This window comes from Microchirus variegatus, assembly GCF_963457635.1.
Source record: "Microchirus variegatus genome assembly, chromosome: 9".
NCBI classification, from domain to species: domain Eukaryota; kingdom Metazoa; phylum Chordata; class Actinopteri; order Pleuronectiformes; family Soleidae; genus Microchirus; species Microchirus variegatus.
In genome coordinates, this window is record NC_139810.1 from 14,275,698 (window position 1) to 14,290,945 (window position 15,248).

The 15,248-nt window shown below is 39.3% G+C and overlaps 1 protein-coding gene across 1 annotated transcript; it reads right to left on the bottom strand.

The window, feature by feature from the left end:
- Positions 1 to 3,105: 3,105 nt before the first annotated feature.
- On the bottom strand, positions 3,106 to 12,053 carry fam131c (family with sequence similarity 131 member C; the record flags this gene model as incomplete). Its single annotated transcript, XM_083895406.1, has 6 exons — positions 11,956 to 12,053; positions 10,609 to 10,673; positions 8,839 to 8,923; positions 4,620 to 4,859; positions 4,256 to 4,345; positions 3,106 to 3,377 (listed from the first exon to the last, which is right to left on the bottom strand). Exons 1-6 carry the CDS (start codon positions 11,984 to 11,986, stop codon positions 3,106 to 3,108), a joined length of 783 nt encoding a protein of 260 aa, XP_083751532.1. The 5' UTR covers positions 11,987 to 12,053.
- Positions 12,054 to 15,248: the final 3,195 nt, after the last annotated feature.

A 15,248-nucleotide genomic window follows, 5' to 3' on the forward strand; every position in this document is an offset into this window, starting at 1 on the left:
AGCTCTGATCATGATATCAGAGCTTCATCAAACAACAATTGCACACAAAACAAAAAGTGTCACTAACTGCAGGCTCTTATCTTATCTGAGGTTAATGTCTTTTTTATTAAAAGGGAGATTGGACGCGTGTCTCAGTCCGCAGACAGCGCGTGATGACGCAGCTTTATTAAGAGTGTGTCCTCAACCAGAGTGATATTCACTGACAATGACAACAAAAGGCCCGTATCATAACACGCCACTTAACATAATAATTACAGCCTGTTGTGTTTTACTGATATCTGCAACCTTCCCTCACAGTGATGTCAAATTATTCTTCTCTTCTTCTTCTTCTTCTTCTTTCTTTTACCGTTGCAATAAAGAATACTCATATTTTAAGGACTTAAACTGACAGGAAGTGAAACGTCAGAGTAACTTATTTACCTGCGAAGACTTTAGTTTGAACATCTGACTGAAATGATTCTTAGATTACTGACACCGGGATGTAAACGCAAATATCTCCACAATCACGTGGCTGTAACTCATTTAGACATGTGGACGTGGTGAAGACGACCTGCTGAAGTTCAAACTGAGCATCGGAAAAAGAAAAAGAAGACTTTAAATTACTTTGAACATGGCTTGGTCGTTGGTTGCAGGCGGGCTGGTCTGAGAAGTTCAGCAACTGCTCATTTTCTGGCATTTTCCTGGCTCAATCATCTGTAAAATTGACAGAAAATAGTCTTGGAAAAGTAGAAAAGATCTGGTGAGCAGCAGTCACTCCAATAACAGCATGTACAGATGTGAGCTACAGCAGCAGAAGACCACACCTGCCACTTAATTAGACACCAGGTGTACTTAATAAAGTGGCTGATTAGTGTGGTAGGTAACACTTTATAATAATTACACACTATTAGCATTAGTGAAGCATGAATATATTGAATTCATCAATAATAACACATGAATACTCATTAGTATGTAGTTTATAAACACAGTTATAAATGTTTTACTCATGTCCTGAGCGACTGCTGGACACACAGAGAGAGGTGAGAGAGCAGTCCCTTGTAAGCTGCTCAAAGAGCTTGTTTATTAGTGGTGGATGCTGATTGGCTGCTTGAGTACACCAGCTATTTGGGAACTGTTCCTCAGCTGATGGGATGAGTAAAACATTTATAACTGTGTTTATAAACTACATAGTAATGAGTATTCATGCATTATAAATGATGAATTTAATATTTATTCATGCTTAACTGATGTGTAACCTTGTGTTACGGTGTGTTTTTGTGAATTCAGTGACTGCTGCTGATGTAAAAAATTTATTCACCATGTAATTCAAACCTGAAGTTGGTTTCAGAGCAGCAGCAGCACACAACTGAACCTTTAACCTCACACTAAATCTTTGAGATGAGGGGTGTGGGGGGGGTCAGCCGTCACACTCTCAAAGACTCCACTCTAAAATGCTTTATGGTTGAAATTGAGTGATTTCTCAAAGGAACGTGGCTTGAATTGCCTTGGTAGCGAGGGTTCCTGTGTGAGGCTAAATCAAACCTTGATTGCAGTCCAAATTATTGTTAGGGCCTTTCTGGTGGGATTATTAAAGCCAAATGAGGTAGTAAATCATAAATAATCAAAGAATGATCCTTTAAGAATACTTGTCAAAAGAAATGACAGATATCAATTTCTATTTCAAAAACAACAGTATTTATCAAACATTCTTCATGATGGAAACAAATGTTTCTCCATATGTTGGTGGAGACATCTAAAAATGGTTGATATGAAAACAACCGATATCGATGTAAAATTGTTAAAAGATGATCACTTTCTAAGGAATGTATAATATGATATCCATGTTGGTAATCTGTGTTTAGTTACTGGTTTTCTTGTCATTTTGAGGCTTCAGATACCGTTTATTGCTGCAAAATTGTACTTTGTGGGGACGATAATGTTTGTTAGATTTTATGACCCGTTTTATTTTCGTTCTCCATTGATTGCACCTTCCTGCTCAGGGACTGCAGGCTGAAAACAGCAATTCTGCTAAATCGCGGTTGGATGCATCACACCTTGTTTTACATAAAGATAAGTTAATGTTTTATTGAGCACCATCTCTGTCGAAATAAATTACATCCATGAGATGAACCAGTTATTTTGACTTTTATGTGCTTCTCTAACTATGAATCTATGCTGTGTAGACCGAGACACAACACTTGAATAACAACCAGCTTGTCAGAAGGTAACTGTGTCCAACATGATTCAGCGATGTATCACCTTTTTTTTTTTTTACTGTGCAGCTTTATCTGCTCATAGCGCAGCACGTCCATATGTTATTCCTGCAGCGGCACTATAGTTAGATCCCAAATCAGTTTGACATTCTGCTTTTGTTTGATCAGTGTGACAATGGAATGTTATTTTTTAGTTCTGTTTCACCTTCATCAGTTCAACACCAGAGATGCAACAGAGGAATAAGCCACAGTTCACTATGTCACCTTATCCTGTAGCTTCACTTTGTGTAAACCTGTGTAAAAAAAAAAAAAAATGGTGGCAACATTAACACCTTCAAACTCTCACTCTCACACGCTCATGTCAACATATGTGCAGAAAAATACAGCAAACATACGCACACTGCTCCCTCCTCCGTTTTCCACTCATCTTCTCTGTGCATCCTTCGCCCTAAGACAAGAGGAGTGTGAACAATAGCTTATCATGGATGGTAAACTTTTGTCTCGTCTTCTCCGAAAGAGAATTTTCAAAAAAGGCATTTTTAAAAAATGTCTTTCCGATGGACTTCTCTGTTCAATCCATCAACAAAAAGGAATCAAAAGTGTTACACAGGACATGTTATAAAATTAGTGTTTTATAACAAGATATTTAGTTACACTGTCATATTCTGACTCTTGTCCACTGAATAACAAAATGAAAATGTAATAGTAAGCACATGAACAAAAGTCTCAGCCATGGAGAAAATACTCAGTCTTTGAATCTGACGACCAGGCTTTTAAAAACACATTGTCAGATAATTCTTCTCAACATATTTCACTTTTCTTTTTTTTTTATCCGTCACTGCTGGTGTTTGAGCCGCCTCAAGTTTTCTCAATGAGTTCTTAAATTGGCAGTCAGGTTTGTTCTCCTGCGAATCTAGTTATAAAAAACATCATCCTCAGAGAGCGAGCTGCTGTCCACATGTCGGACAGTAGCTTCTGCCATCACAGTGCTTCTGTCCACAAAGAGATGATCTTTGCCCTGCTGAGAGGCCGATGTTGGGGAGACAGAGTCCACCAGTGGCGCAGGGACCAGGTTGATCGTCCTGCTGTTGCCATAGGTCTGGCTGTGGATGTTGTACAGGTGCTGAGGAATGCCGATGCTGCCACCGTCCAGGAGGAACTGTGACAAGAAGTGGCCATGTGCTGCTGAGGAGGGACAATAATAATAATAACAACATCAGTCACATGGTTGCTTCCTGTTCATTGAAACGTTGAAAAATGTGAAAAATTTAACGCACAAAGAAGAAAACAATGACACCACATTCATATATTGTACTATTAATGTATACAATGCACTCACCTGCCACATTATTAGGTACACCTGTTCATCTGTTTGTTTATGCAAATATCTTATCAGCAAAACCACACAACAGCAGCAATACTGTAGTGTTTAAATGAGACATATTATAGCCCATTTCTACAAGTCAACCCAGTTTCCTGGTATCCCTGGTGAACATGTCGTGCTTTGGTCAAAATACCATCAGGATGAAGCACCACAGCAGTTCAATCACTCTGCCAAAACAGCCCTGTTTTGAGTGCCTGTCTCTTTAAATGCAAATGAGACACGTTTTTTTAGGGACAAAGCAGAGCTCAACAACAGTTCCAGGAATGTCTCATTGTGACCTAGCAATGAGTGAAGAAGTCAACGTTGCGTGTTTTATTTCCTGTACTTAAACTGAGGCAGACCACAAAAACATTAGTGAGTCATCTTTTTCACACTTTGCCTACTCATAGGGCCTCCAGAGTCCCAAATATAAGTATTAACATGATTAAAAAGTTTATTTTACATAATATGTCCCCTTTAAGTTTATATTCTGTAGAAACACTGATGAAGCAGCATGAACAGCAGCTTTCAACTGCTATGGCCCCCACTAAAGTATGTGTGTGTCTAGTAGGCTAGTAGTAAGTGAAAACTCAGACAGTAACTGCAGGTTTTTAATGAAGAAAAAAAATGTGTGACTCACACCAGGACAAATCTAGCAGTAGAAAAAAAAAACCTAACAACACAGAGTACAGTGACCAACCTTGTATGCTGGTGGACGGCTGCTCTAAGTTGTCACTCAGTGACCACATGTTCATGGACGCCTCAGCCAGGGCGAACTGCTCGGCCACACCTGAGAAACAAAAGGCCCATAAAACACATTTGATGGTGCTTTTCTTGGAAGTCTTCCTGCTGTTTTTTCACCACAGTCACAAACAAAGTGAAATTGAATTGAAGTGCAGTGGATTTGAGTTACTGTGATGTTCTTAAGGGATATTGATTTTTGTCGACGCTCCCTCTACAGAAGCCAATCGAATGAAAACATTGCTCAGAGGGATTTAAGCATCACTTTATCTCCAGTGACCACATCTTGTTTTTCTTGAATTACATCTGTCCGTCTGTCTCACCTGCGGCAAAGCGAGCCTCCTTGATTTCATCCGTCATTTGAGAGTAGAATTGTTCATCTTCCTGCAGCTCGGCGCCCATCCCCCCCCAGCGTGCTCCTCCTTTACCGCCAGCCCAACCGCCCCCATGTCCCCCAGCTTCGCCGCCTCCGCCCCAACCCTTCCACTCAATCAGGTGAGCAACTCGCCCCTGGGCCATTGCTGTCGGCTTTGTGATATGCTCCTTTATCGTGGCCACCAGACCTAAATAAAGAGAGGAGAAGGGCGATAAATCTTGATAAAGTGGATCAGATAAAGGGTAGCTCGGCTGAAAAGATGTGGGATCTACATTTAAGGTGCTAGTTGAGAAGGATAAGTCGAGGAAAAGGTAAAGTGATAGTCCACAGGAAACAGTGCACAGTCGAGGAAGAAAGGAAGAGGAGGGAGGAAAAAGATTCCACAGCAAGGGGCATGGATAATGAAATGGACAAAAGATTACATGGGGGAAAGAATCACAAGATGGCTATACATAAAATTAAATTCTTTGCCATCTTAATTTGCATAACCTGATAACTTGAAACATGAAAGACACCGTCTGCTGCAGAGCTTCACACAAAACTAGAAAAACAGCGTCTGAGATGATTTTTTCTGGTGAAAATGTTCATTTTGTATGAAGCCCAGATGTATAGATCTCATTTAAAATGCAATCACAGACACAGTGAGAGAAGCCTTTGTCTGATTTTGACAAATCAATGTTGGCTCAGTCAGGTTCGATTCACTCATTCAGTGGTATGCCAGCAGTACAGACATAAACAGATCCTGCAGATATCATGTGTGGGAGTCCATCTGTGTGTGTTTGTGTTCATCTTCAACCCCAACTCGTCTCTGTTTCTACATCTTATTTCCCTCCAGTCTCTCTCCATTGTCCCGATCTCAAATCCTTCATGAAACCGATGAATATTAAATTATAATACAATATATTGAGACATTTCCAGCTTGCATGAGGGAATTCACTGCCAAAATCTAATCTTTCCAAGCAGTTTGTGGTTATTAAAGGCCAAGTAAGTAAGAAATGGAGATATCTAATGCCAAGTCTTTAGAATGTAACAAATATCAACAATCCTCCACTCACCACTCCCTTTCCCATACAGCTCAGGAAACTATAGTGAAGTATTTTTCTTTGTTTGCACCAGCTTGAGCTCACTCTCATTCACGCTCTCATTCATCTTATAACGCTTTTCTATCCTCCACATAAGGGTCACAGTACACCCTGGACAGGTCACCAGTCCATCACAGCGACAATATACAGACTCTTCACTCTCACACCTACAGTCAATTTAAAATGTTCAATTGTCCTCATTCTTCTGCTAAAGTCTGTCTGAATGTGCCTACAAGTTTAATTTCAACTCAGCCTCTGTTGTTCAACATGACTGTGGCCAGTGATGCATGAACAAAACTACACCCACTATTAGATAAACTATCAGGACTTTTAATGATTTATTTATGTATTTATATATATATTAATTCTGGGACTTTGCCAAGTCAGACCGTGAAACATCAAGGTAATATTTTATTCATGACTCACAGACTCACTACATTACTGGAGAAAACGACAGTCATTTATTCTAATCAAAAGAGACAAGATTAGAAAGGTCTTAGGAAATTAAGTTGAAAACTTGGATCACACTTCAGAATAGGAAGCACACTAAGGAAGGAAGTTTGAAGGTTTGAAATGAGAAGACCAAGATACAAAATTACCAAAGAAAAGTCAAAAAATGCCAAGCAATGAGGAGAACAGAGTAACAAGCTTAGAGCTGAGAAAAAAACAAGGTTAAGAAGTGGAAAGGAATAATATTTCAAAGTGAGAAATTGATTCATTTAAATAAGATTTGGCCGCCGGCACTAATTGAAATTGAGAAAAACATCATGATGAGCTATTTAATTTTAAGCTAAACGTGTTAGCTAAAAAGTGTTTTGTCATACATGGCGACACCCACTGCTGTCTCACCTTGGATTCACACTGGGATAACTCCGTTCTAAGGCACTGTTCTCTCTGCTTGTTGATGGTGAGGAGGCTGTGATGCATCCATTTAGATCATATGAAAACAGCAGGAAAATCTCATTTGTTTTTCAAGTATTGTCCACATTGCAGCGTGAAAAGGACCAAATCAAATTAGGTTGGCATGACACCCCTCATAATAATGTGTTCAATGTATTCTCAGTGCAGTGGACAAAGCAAGATGTTTCCTAGTACATTCAAAGGTAGAGTGCAGCTAATGAACAGTAGTCTATTTTCGACCTGCTCCTGAGGAGACCTAAGTGAATTAAATTATCAACAACAACACAGCTACTGGTTTTAAGCTTTAAAACACACCAAAATACTAAGATAATTTTTTACAGGTTAGGAGCATGAGGAATGAGAAAGTCTCTTTTGTAATCGAGCAACATCGATATGGAAACCAATGGAATCAGAAATCAAATGGATGGAATGAATGGAATATTGATTCAGGAAATCTATAGAAACCCAGTCGTAGTCAGGGGATCATGAAAGTCAATATTGCCATCGTCTTGGCACCGAAAATGTCTCTCCTCCAGACATTTGAGTTTGAACTGGTGGTGGACAGATTGACAATGTGACTCACTCTGGATGTTTAGTCCCACTAAGATTAACAAAACTGTCACGACCCAAACCTCTTTTGTCGGGTTCAGCAGGATTGCATCTGTGCATTTGTGGAAACATAAAAACATTTCACTTTCTAGTGCAACTTTCAACGACTTTGTGATAATCAATTTATTGCAAGACAATCATACAGTATAGCGATACATCACAACATCTGTCTAACTGAAGAAAACAAAATATCTGCATAAAGTCTATGTATTGAACGTGGATGGATCATCTCCTAAAGCAGCTTTCTCCACCATTATCCCTCTATAAACTCCCTCTTCGTCGGTAACTTCTACACAAGTTTCCCTCATTCAAGACCCAAGACCTGGCAAGTGAAACTGGCAGGGACTGTTTACACGAGAGTGCCTTCATTTGTTCATTAAAATATCAATATTTGCCCTGGTGTATCAATTATCGTATTTTGCATGAGGAAGGATGAAGATATATCACAAAATCTATATTTTGACCCACAACTACTGTATATACTGTGTGTTTTGCCTGGAACTGGTTAACAATTACAATCAAACTGATTATTATTACTTATTGGAATGACTGCTTGTTTTCTTTATGTCCATTTGTTTTGATTCATCTTTGATATTGTATGGTTTCAAATTTGCTTCATGTCTAATGTATGTTTTTAAGGAGGACCCTTTGGAAGAATAGCTGCGTCTAAGGGAAGAACTAATTGGGATCCCAATAAATACCAAATAAATAAATATATTATTTAAATATGATGATAATGTTAAGCTTATATAATCTAATTTGAGCAGTTGGGTTATCAGCGCATCTCTTTGTCTCTACTTTTAAACATTTATGTCAGAGTTAATGTTTAAAAAGCGGGCTTCAGCCACTCAGCCGTCAGCCTGTATTTGTCTAACGTATTCATGAGGTTTTCATGGGCTTCATAATTATACTGTCGGGCTAATAAAGGACCTTTCTCTAGGAAAAGTTCAGCTAGGCATAACACATTAACTCGGATAATTAACCTCCAGCAGAGAGATGGAAGCGGTTGAGATGAGGCAGACAGACACAGGATGAGGAAGAGGGCATGGAGAGAGAAAAAAAAGAGTAGGAGGAAGCTGGAGTCAAAGTTGTAGAAGGAAATCAAACAGGAGAAGAAAATGTGTGTGTACTTATCCACTGATGTCTGTGTGTGAGAGAGAGTGGAGGCATAAGGGAAATTGCATTACTAACCTCCCATGGTTACTAATTCAACTTCTCTGCTTTTTCCAGTCTCATATATATATATATATATATGTATATATATATACATATATATATGTATATATATATAAATATATGAGTCATGATGACACTAAATGTGTCAGTGTGTGTGTGTGTGTGTGTGTGTGTGTGTGTATTTAATTTGTGATCTCATGACCTTTTCTGGCATGAACACTGACTATGATAGGACCAGTAGTCCTCATGGAGACCAAAACCTGGCCCTAATGAGGCTGAACCTAATTTTTGAGGAACTGGTTAGTCATGAACTGGCGTCAATGCAGTATCCTAAGAAGAATAGCTGTGCAAACCTGTGTGCGTGTACATGTGTGCATGTGTGTGTATGTTCAGTCTCACCCATCAAAGAGGAGGTGGCAAGCTCGCCGATGTCGTAGTGGTTGTTTTTATCCAGGACGTTGCCGTTGGAGGGATTCTGACCATCCTGCATAAAATAATAACAATATGATCCACAAGAGGAAAAGTCACAAATCTGAGGTAAACTATCAATAAAGCTTGTTGAAACAGACACATTCACTTATTGGCCACTTTATTAGATACACCGTTTAAAATGCTTGTTTGCAAATATCTGATCAGCCAATCACATGGCAGTAAACTAAGACTGGCTCAAAGTCTTGGAAATAAATCCACTAGATAGGAACAGTGGACTAATCGAGGGTGAGAGTGCCGAGGTGGATCCAAGTGCAGAAGGAGATTGGGTAAGGTAAGTGCTAGGACAGAAGGGTGTTCAAGAGCTTCATGAATATAGACAGGGACGACCCCTCTTCTGGTAGCGCTCACTTGGTCGTTCCAACTAAGGCTAAGGGTAGCCAGTGGAACTCAATGAAGAGAGGGAGGTTTACAGCTACATATGACATTTTTTAATGGTTTTTGAGTGGCCAAGAAGAACCAAGCAGTTTTTTTTACACACACACATCCCAATCCGGCAGCATTCACACCCTAATGACCTGCAATAAAAGGAATTATTTTAAACTCTAGTGAATGCAGTCAGTATGGAGCGATAAACAGCACTTCAAATAGATTTATTGGATTAGTCTTGTTGGCCTGGGAAAGTGAAACCTTGAAGCAATTTTGTCAATGGAGCAAGTAAAAGCAAATTGTTGGTAAAAACAGACATACACAACAGTTTAAAATAAACTTTTATAGTCAATATAAATCTGCATAAATGTTACTTGAGTGTAAAATGACCAAAGTGAGAAACCAAACATCCTCTCGGTTAAATTAATGTTGTTCCTGTTTTTCACATCAACAAACTGTGGTTTCAATGCCAGGTCGTGCAGTCTGTCACCACAAAAACAAAGATTATATTCCTTTGCCTTTGCATTTCTTTACTAAGAAACTAAAAAAGGAAAAAAAGAAAGAAATGAATTATGCAATAGTCTTTCAGTGTGTTTATCATTACTACAGTTGTTTGGCCTATTTAGCATGTATTTTCCTTCCAAATGCCATAAAAAAATTATTCCATGCAAATGACATCCAAGCATTTAATCTTGTATTTATTGAAATGTTCCATTTTCCAGAGGCAGTAACTTTCTGATGTTGCATTATCTAGCAAATGAAGCTACAGTTAGCTGCCTTTTTTGGTCTGATTTATTTTTCAGTCCTTCAAAAATCAAATCTGAATCCAGTCACTGCAAGCTTTCACCTCAGACATGGAGCTGATATTTTTGGGGGGCTCAGGCTGAGTTTCACTCCTGCTGGGAAGACATTTAAATCAGTCACAATGCACATTGTTGATGTGAGATTTCAAATAATTTGCTAGAGATTTGAAAAAAGCCTGACCATTCTGATATATAATCATAATAATCTGATATATAATGTTTTCATCTCTCAATAGTATTTAAAATCAATAGGTCTTATGTTTAGCTTTTATTTGTCCAGATTTGCCTATAAAATGGCCTCTTAACCACATTATTTAGGTTTACATAATTCTAGAATTTAGAATGTTACTCTAAATCGCAACACACACCATCAAAATAGACATCACCAAACTTGTTTGCTCGAAAGTGGTTCAAGTGCTGTTTTCTGGGTAATTATAATATATAATATACTGTATATGGTTTTTGAGGTAATTGAGGTGAAAAGGCAAATATGGGGGCTTTCACCGACCTTGACAGTGGATGTCTGACCCTCCTCGGTCTGGTCCTGCAGTGCTGTCATGGGAAGGTGGAGATCTGTCAGTAATAACACACAAACCAAACACTGTTGTGAGATGAATGTTTGATGTGTGTGGAGGAGGCAGGTCTCATGGTATTTACAGCCAGACTCCAGTTCTTTATGCTGACCAGAAGTCAGAGACAGATAGCATATTAAAATTTGCCTCCTGGTCTAGACTCTGTCTGTTTGCTTTGTAATAGATGGTGATGAGACTCAGAAACGACAAGAGTAAATAAAGTGTGGGTAAGTGCAATGGAGAATTAACATTATTAGAAAGGTCAGCGGACACAGACATACATTTATACAAACACAGGCTTGGGGTATCCCTCGGGAGGTGTCTCAAGACAATTGGCTGTCGCTATGGAAACTCTACAGCAACAGGAGGCAAGTGATACCCTTCCATTTACACATACGATGTTATTAGCATATAAAAACCCTGTAATGATCCCTAAGCCACCCGTCTGTTCTTCTGGGGTTAAATCCCCACCCTGACTCACACTCACATATAAACATTATCCACATTTCTCTTTTTTTTACACTGCACAAAGCATTGCTCTCAGTGGCCCCCACCACAACAAAAGATAATTTCCTGGAAAAATTATTTTTAGTCTCCATCGGAAAAAATGTGTGAAAATAACGTGTGAGAATGTGATCTAGTGTTAAATGTCATGTACCTACAAGAAAAAAGAAGGTGTCACAGAACAATAATGAAATCAGCTAACTTTAATTTCTTAGATCTTTTATTGAGGCAGCACAGTTTAGTGCTCTTTTGTTGTTGCTCGTGAAAGATGCCCTGCAGCTATGCTGTGGTTATTTTGATATTCGACAGCTTTTTGAAATGCAATTCTGACAGTTACCAAACTGGCAGGTAGCAAATATGAAAGAAAATGACAATCCAAGACACATCTTCAAGTCATAACAAGCTGGGGATGAGCTTTAGATGAAACTGTCATATCCTAAAGCTACCGTTGTCCCCTGCTGATCCTCACAATCCCTCTCATCAACCCTCCACCTTTGAGGCTCATCTCTGATGCAGTCTCTACGGACTCTCTCAAATAAGTTTTAGAGTGACTGCTCTCACGGCAGGATTTGTGTTGTGTTATTCCTTTGTCGCATACACACTTCTTTGTGCTAAAAAATGTGATTCGGTGGTTTTACCCTCCATCTCTGCTGCTGATATCTGGAGGATGTCCGTCCTTCCTACATTCAGTTACAGGATGAGATGATCAAATAACCTTCAATTAGTCTCACACACACACACACACGCGGATGCACAAACAGGTGGACTCTGACACTGACCTTTGTGACCTTTGCAAAAGCAGGCACCCATGATCTTGACCGAGAGGTTATCTGTTCACCATGTTGGTTCGGAAAAAAAAGTAGAGGCAGCGCTGTCAGTCAGCAGAGGAGCAGAGAGAAGTGAGGAGGGGGAAGTAAGAGTGGATGCCAGATGAGCTGAGGGATGATGCAAAGCCTGACTTCTCTGTATTGGAGGAGAGAGGTGAGAGAGCGACAATGAATAAGTGTGGGGAGGGGGCAGAGAAAGAGAGAGTGAGAGAGAGAGGGATGGGGAGAGAGAGCAAGTAGGGAGAAAGCAGGACCATTTGCAGACGTTGAATCCCCTCCCCTCTATTTCTTCTATTCACCTCCCACTATACTCATCCTCTCCATACCACTGTACATAGGGAAACCATTGCCAATGAAGAGTTTAGTGGCGTTCAGGAACTCAATCTACAACACATAATAACTTTCACCTGCCATTGCTAATGTATGCTGTGCATGACTGACCACTATCACTGCAGTGTAAATTGAACACCAATTAAATGCTATCTATCTTGCATTTTCTGATTTTTACTGAATTTATGTGAGAACACACATCAGTCATGGCTCTACATGCATCAGGTGGCTCCTGTCTGTCTCTCTCTCTCACACACACGCACACACACACACACACAACTATTAATCATATTCTCCATTGGCTTCCATTCAAACAAAACAGTTCATATCTAACCCTACAACATTACACTAATCACAATAAAACATTTTATCTTACATGACTATCTAAGCATAGCCACAGAAATTAGGAATTAGGTTATGTACAAGGACTACTGGCCCTGACAAGGTCACAAGTTTCAAAAGGCTCAAAGGAGCAACACACACCTCCTGGGTTGAATACTGGGTTAATATAAATGGCACTTTGCTGACATCACCATCGTCGACATTGGGGAAAATCCTGTTGCCACAGCAACCAAGCCACTCTCTTTGCTTTTGGAGTTTTTATCTCAACTAATTGGCACAAGGAAGGAGGCAAAAAAAAACAAAAAACACGGTTTGATGGACAAGGGAAGATGGTGATGATAAAGTTACCAAAAATACCAGCCACTGATGTCATCTCTGCACCACGAGCTGTGGTTCTCTGTTACTTAAGCTGTTTCTGACATCGGGATAAACAAGTTCACATCTAATTTAAACTCAACACACATAATATTATTACACAACTAAATAAAACACAGACTGTTAATCAATTACTATTTATCATAGTGATTCTTTTCCACGATGAAAAGCCCTAATAAACAGGTTTGCAACTATTGTAATACATAATCTCATTCACACATCAGGAGAAAGCCCTCGCAATCAGTGCCAATCATCTTTGTTTCACTACAAAATGCAAAAGGATTTTATGACTTGCAGATGTAAAAAAATAAAAACATTTGAAAACTTGTCAAATGACAAAAAAGTTGGGATTTAGGGATCCAAAGGTTTGTGAGGATGGTCTCTTAAGGGTGTGGAATTTCTAAGCAGCGTCCTTCCTGTCAAACCAAAAGAAACCTTAAACAGCACCTTGAACTTTATAAAAAATAGGTATATCCCTGGTAAATCTTTACTGTTTCAGGATACTTAATGACTTATGAAACCTAATTTTAAGTTTAACTTGAGGAATTATGTTTTGAAACAAGGTTCATCTAAAGAAGTCCTAACTGACAGAGGGCAGGACCAGTCTGACCTCTTGTGGTAAAAAGGCAAAACTGCAACAGTATTCTTATTATACCTTGCTAATCAGATCACCTTCTTTTCCACGTGTGTTTGTTTCCCAGAGGGCCTTCCTGTGGTTCCATGTTCACACATTTTTCAACCAAATGATGGAACCTGGACAGTCTGTGCTACACAGAGAAAGTGATTCATAAAGTGCTCCATCAATAATTCAGCCTAGCAGGATTAGGTCTTCACTAATCTCCCATGGGTCGGTTCCTGCCTCTCACCTTGCACGTTGCAGAAAAGTTGATTCTCTTTCTGTGGAGTGAACCTGATTCTTTCCTCTGTCTCATTACCTGGATTTTCCTATGTTTCTTATCTATGACTGAATCTCTGCTACGCTTCCAACTTCCATTTAAACAGATATATCTTAAATTTGATGCGAAGGGTGTTTTATTCCCCCAGGCTCTGAGCAAAGCAAAGCGAGCAGGAGGAATAACTTCCACATGCACACAGACACTGATGCACAGCCACAGTCATGTCTGTGGTACCCGAAGGCAAAGCAGGAGTTGGACGCCTTTCAGTAGTGGATGTTTTTCAAATGATGCCATTTATATGCACATCAAACAGTGCTTTTGTTTTATGCAGGCACATTATGATGAAATAGTGTGATTGCTTTTATCCTGGATTTTTTTAATTTGACTGTTTGGCTATTGTTGTTGTGGTCTGAATTAATGAGGGAACTTCCCACCCTGATATGAGCAAAAAAATTATGACGGGGGTTTCTTGGGAGATATATTTAAATCTTTAAGGTCAAACTGACAGACCGACATGCTTTTTATAGACCCACCCTTCTTCACATCCTCATACACACACAAAACACATTTCACACTAAGAGCTGCACAGTAAAGCCCTCTAATGTTAGCTAATGGAATCTGAGGGGGAAAAAAATGTTTTATGCGAAATCTCAGCATGTTTTGGCAGGTTATACGACTATGTGCAACAACAAAATCAGGCCTGATGCCACTCTGGAGAAGACTTGTTTGGTAAACGGCATCATTCTTGATTCTTCTACTATGCTTGTTTATTTTCAGTGACCACTACAGAGTGGATGGAATTGTTGCGATACAGTGATTTAAATTTTCCAACTAAGGTCGATTTAAGTTGTACTCCGACAGAAATTTTTAACCAAAATTCTATATTCTAGTGTCTTCAAATGGGTCTAATTACATTTGCGGACTAGTGATCTGTCCAGGGTGTGACCCTGCCTTTCGCCCTATGTCAAATCCCTCATGTGGCGGTGGAAGATAGAAGATGGATGGAAATACAATGTAATGTCTTAAAAGGTTAAAAAATTGTCTCCATTGCTTTGTCTCTGATACTTTCAGAGTTGTTGGGATGGTGACTGACAGACCCTGATAAGACAAAAGTAGTCTGAACAATTACAGATCGTTCTCACTGCCGGCATTTTGGCATTTCATCAATGAAAAGCACAGTTGAGATTGATGATTCATTCATTCTGTAGTGAGCTTTATGCCTGGACTACAGGTATGTGAGGCTGCTTCAGTGTCTTGGTTTACTTTGATAGAACTGAATCACAGCTGACAAAATATATTTGG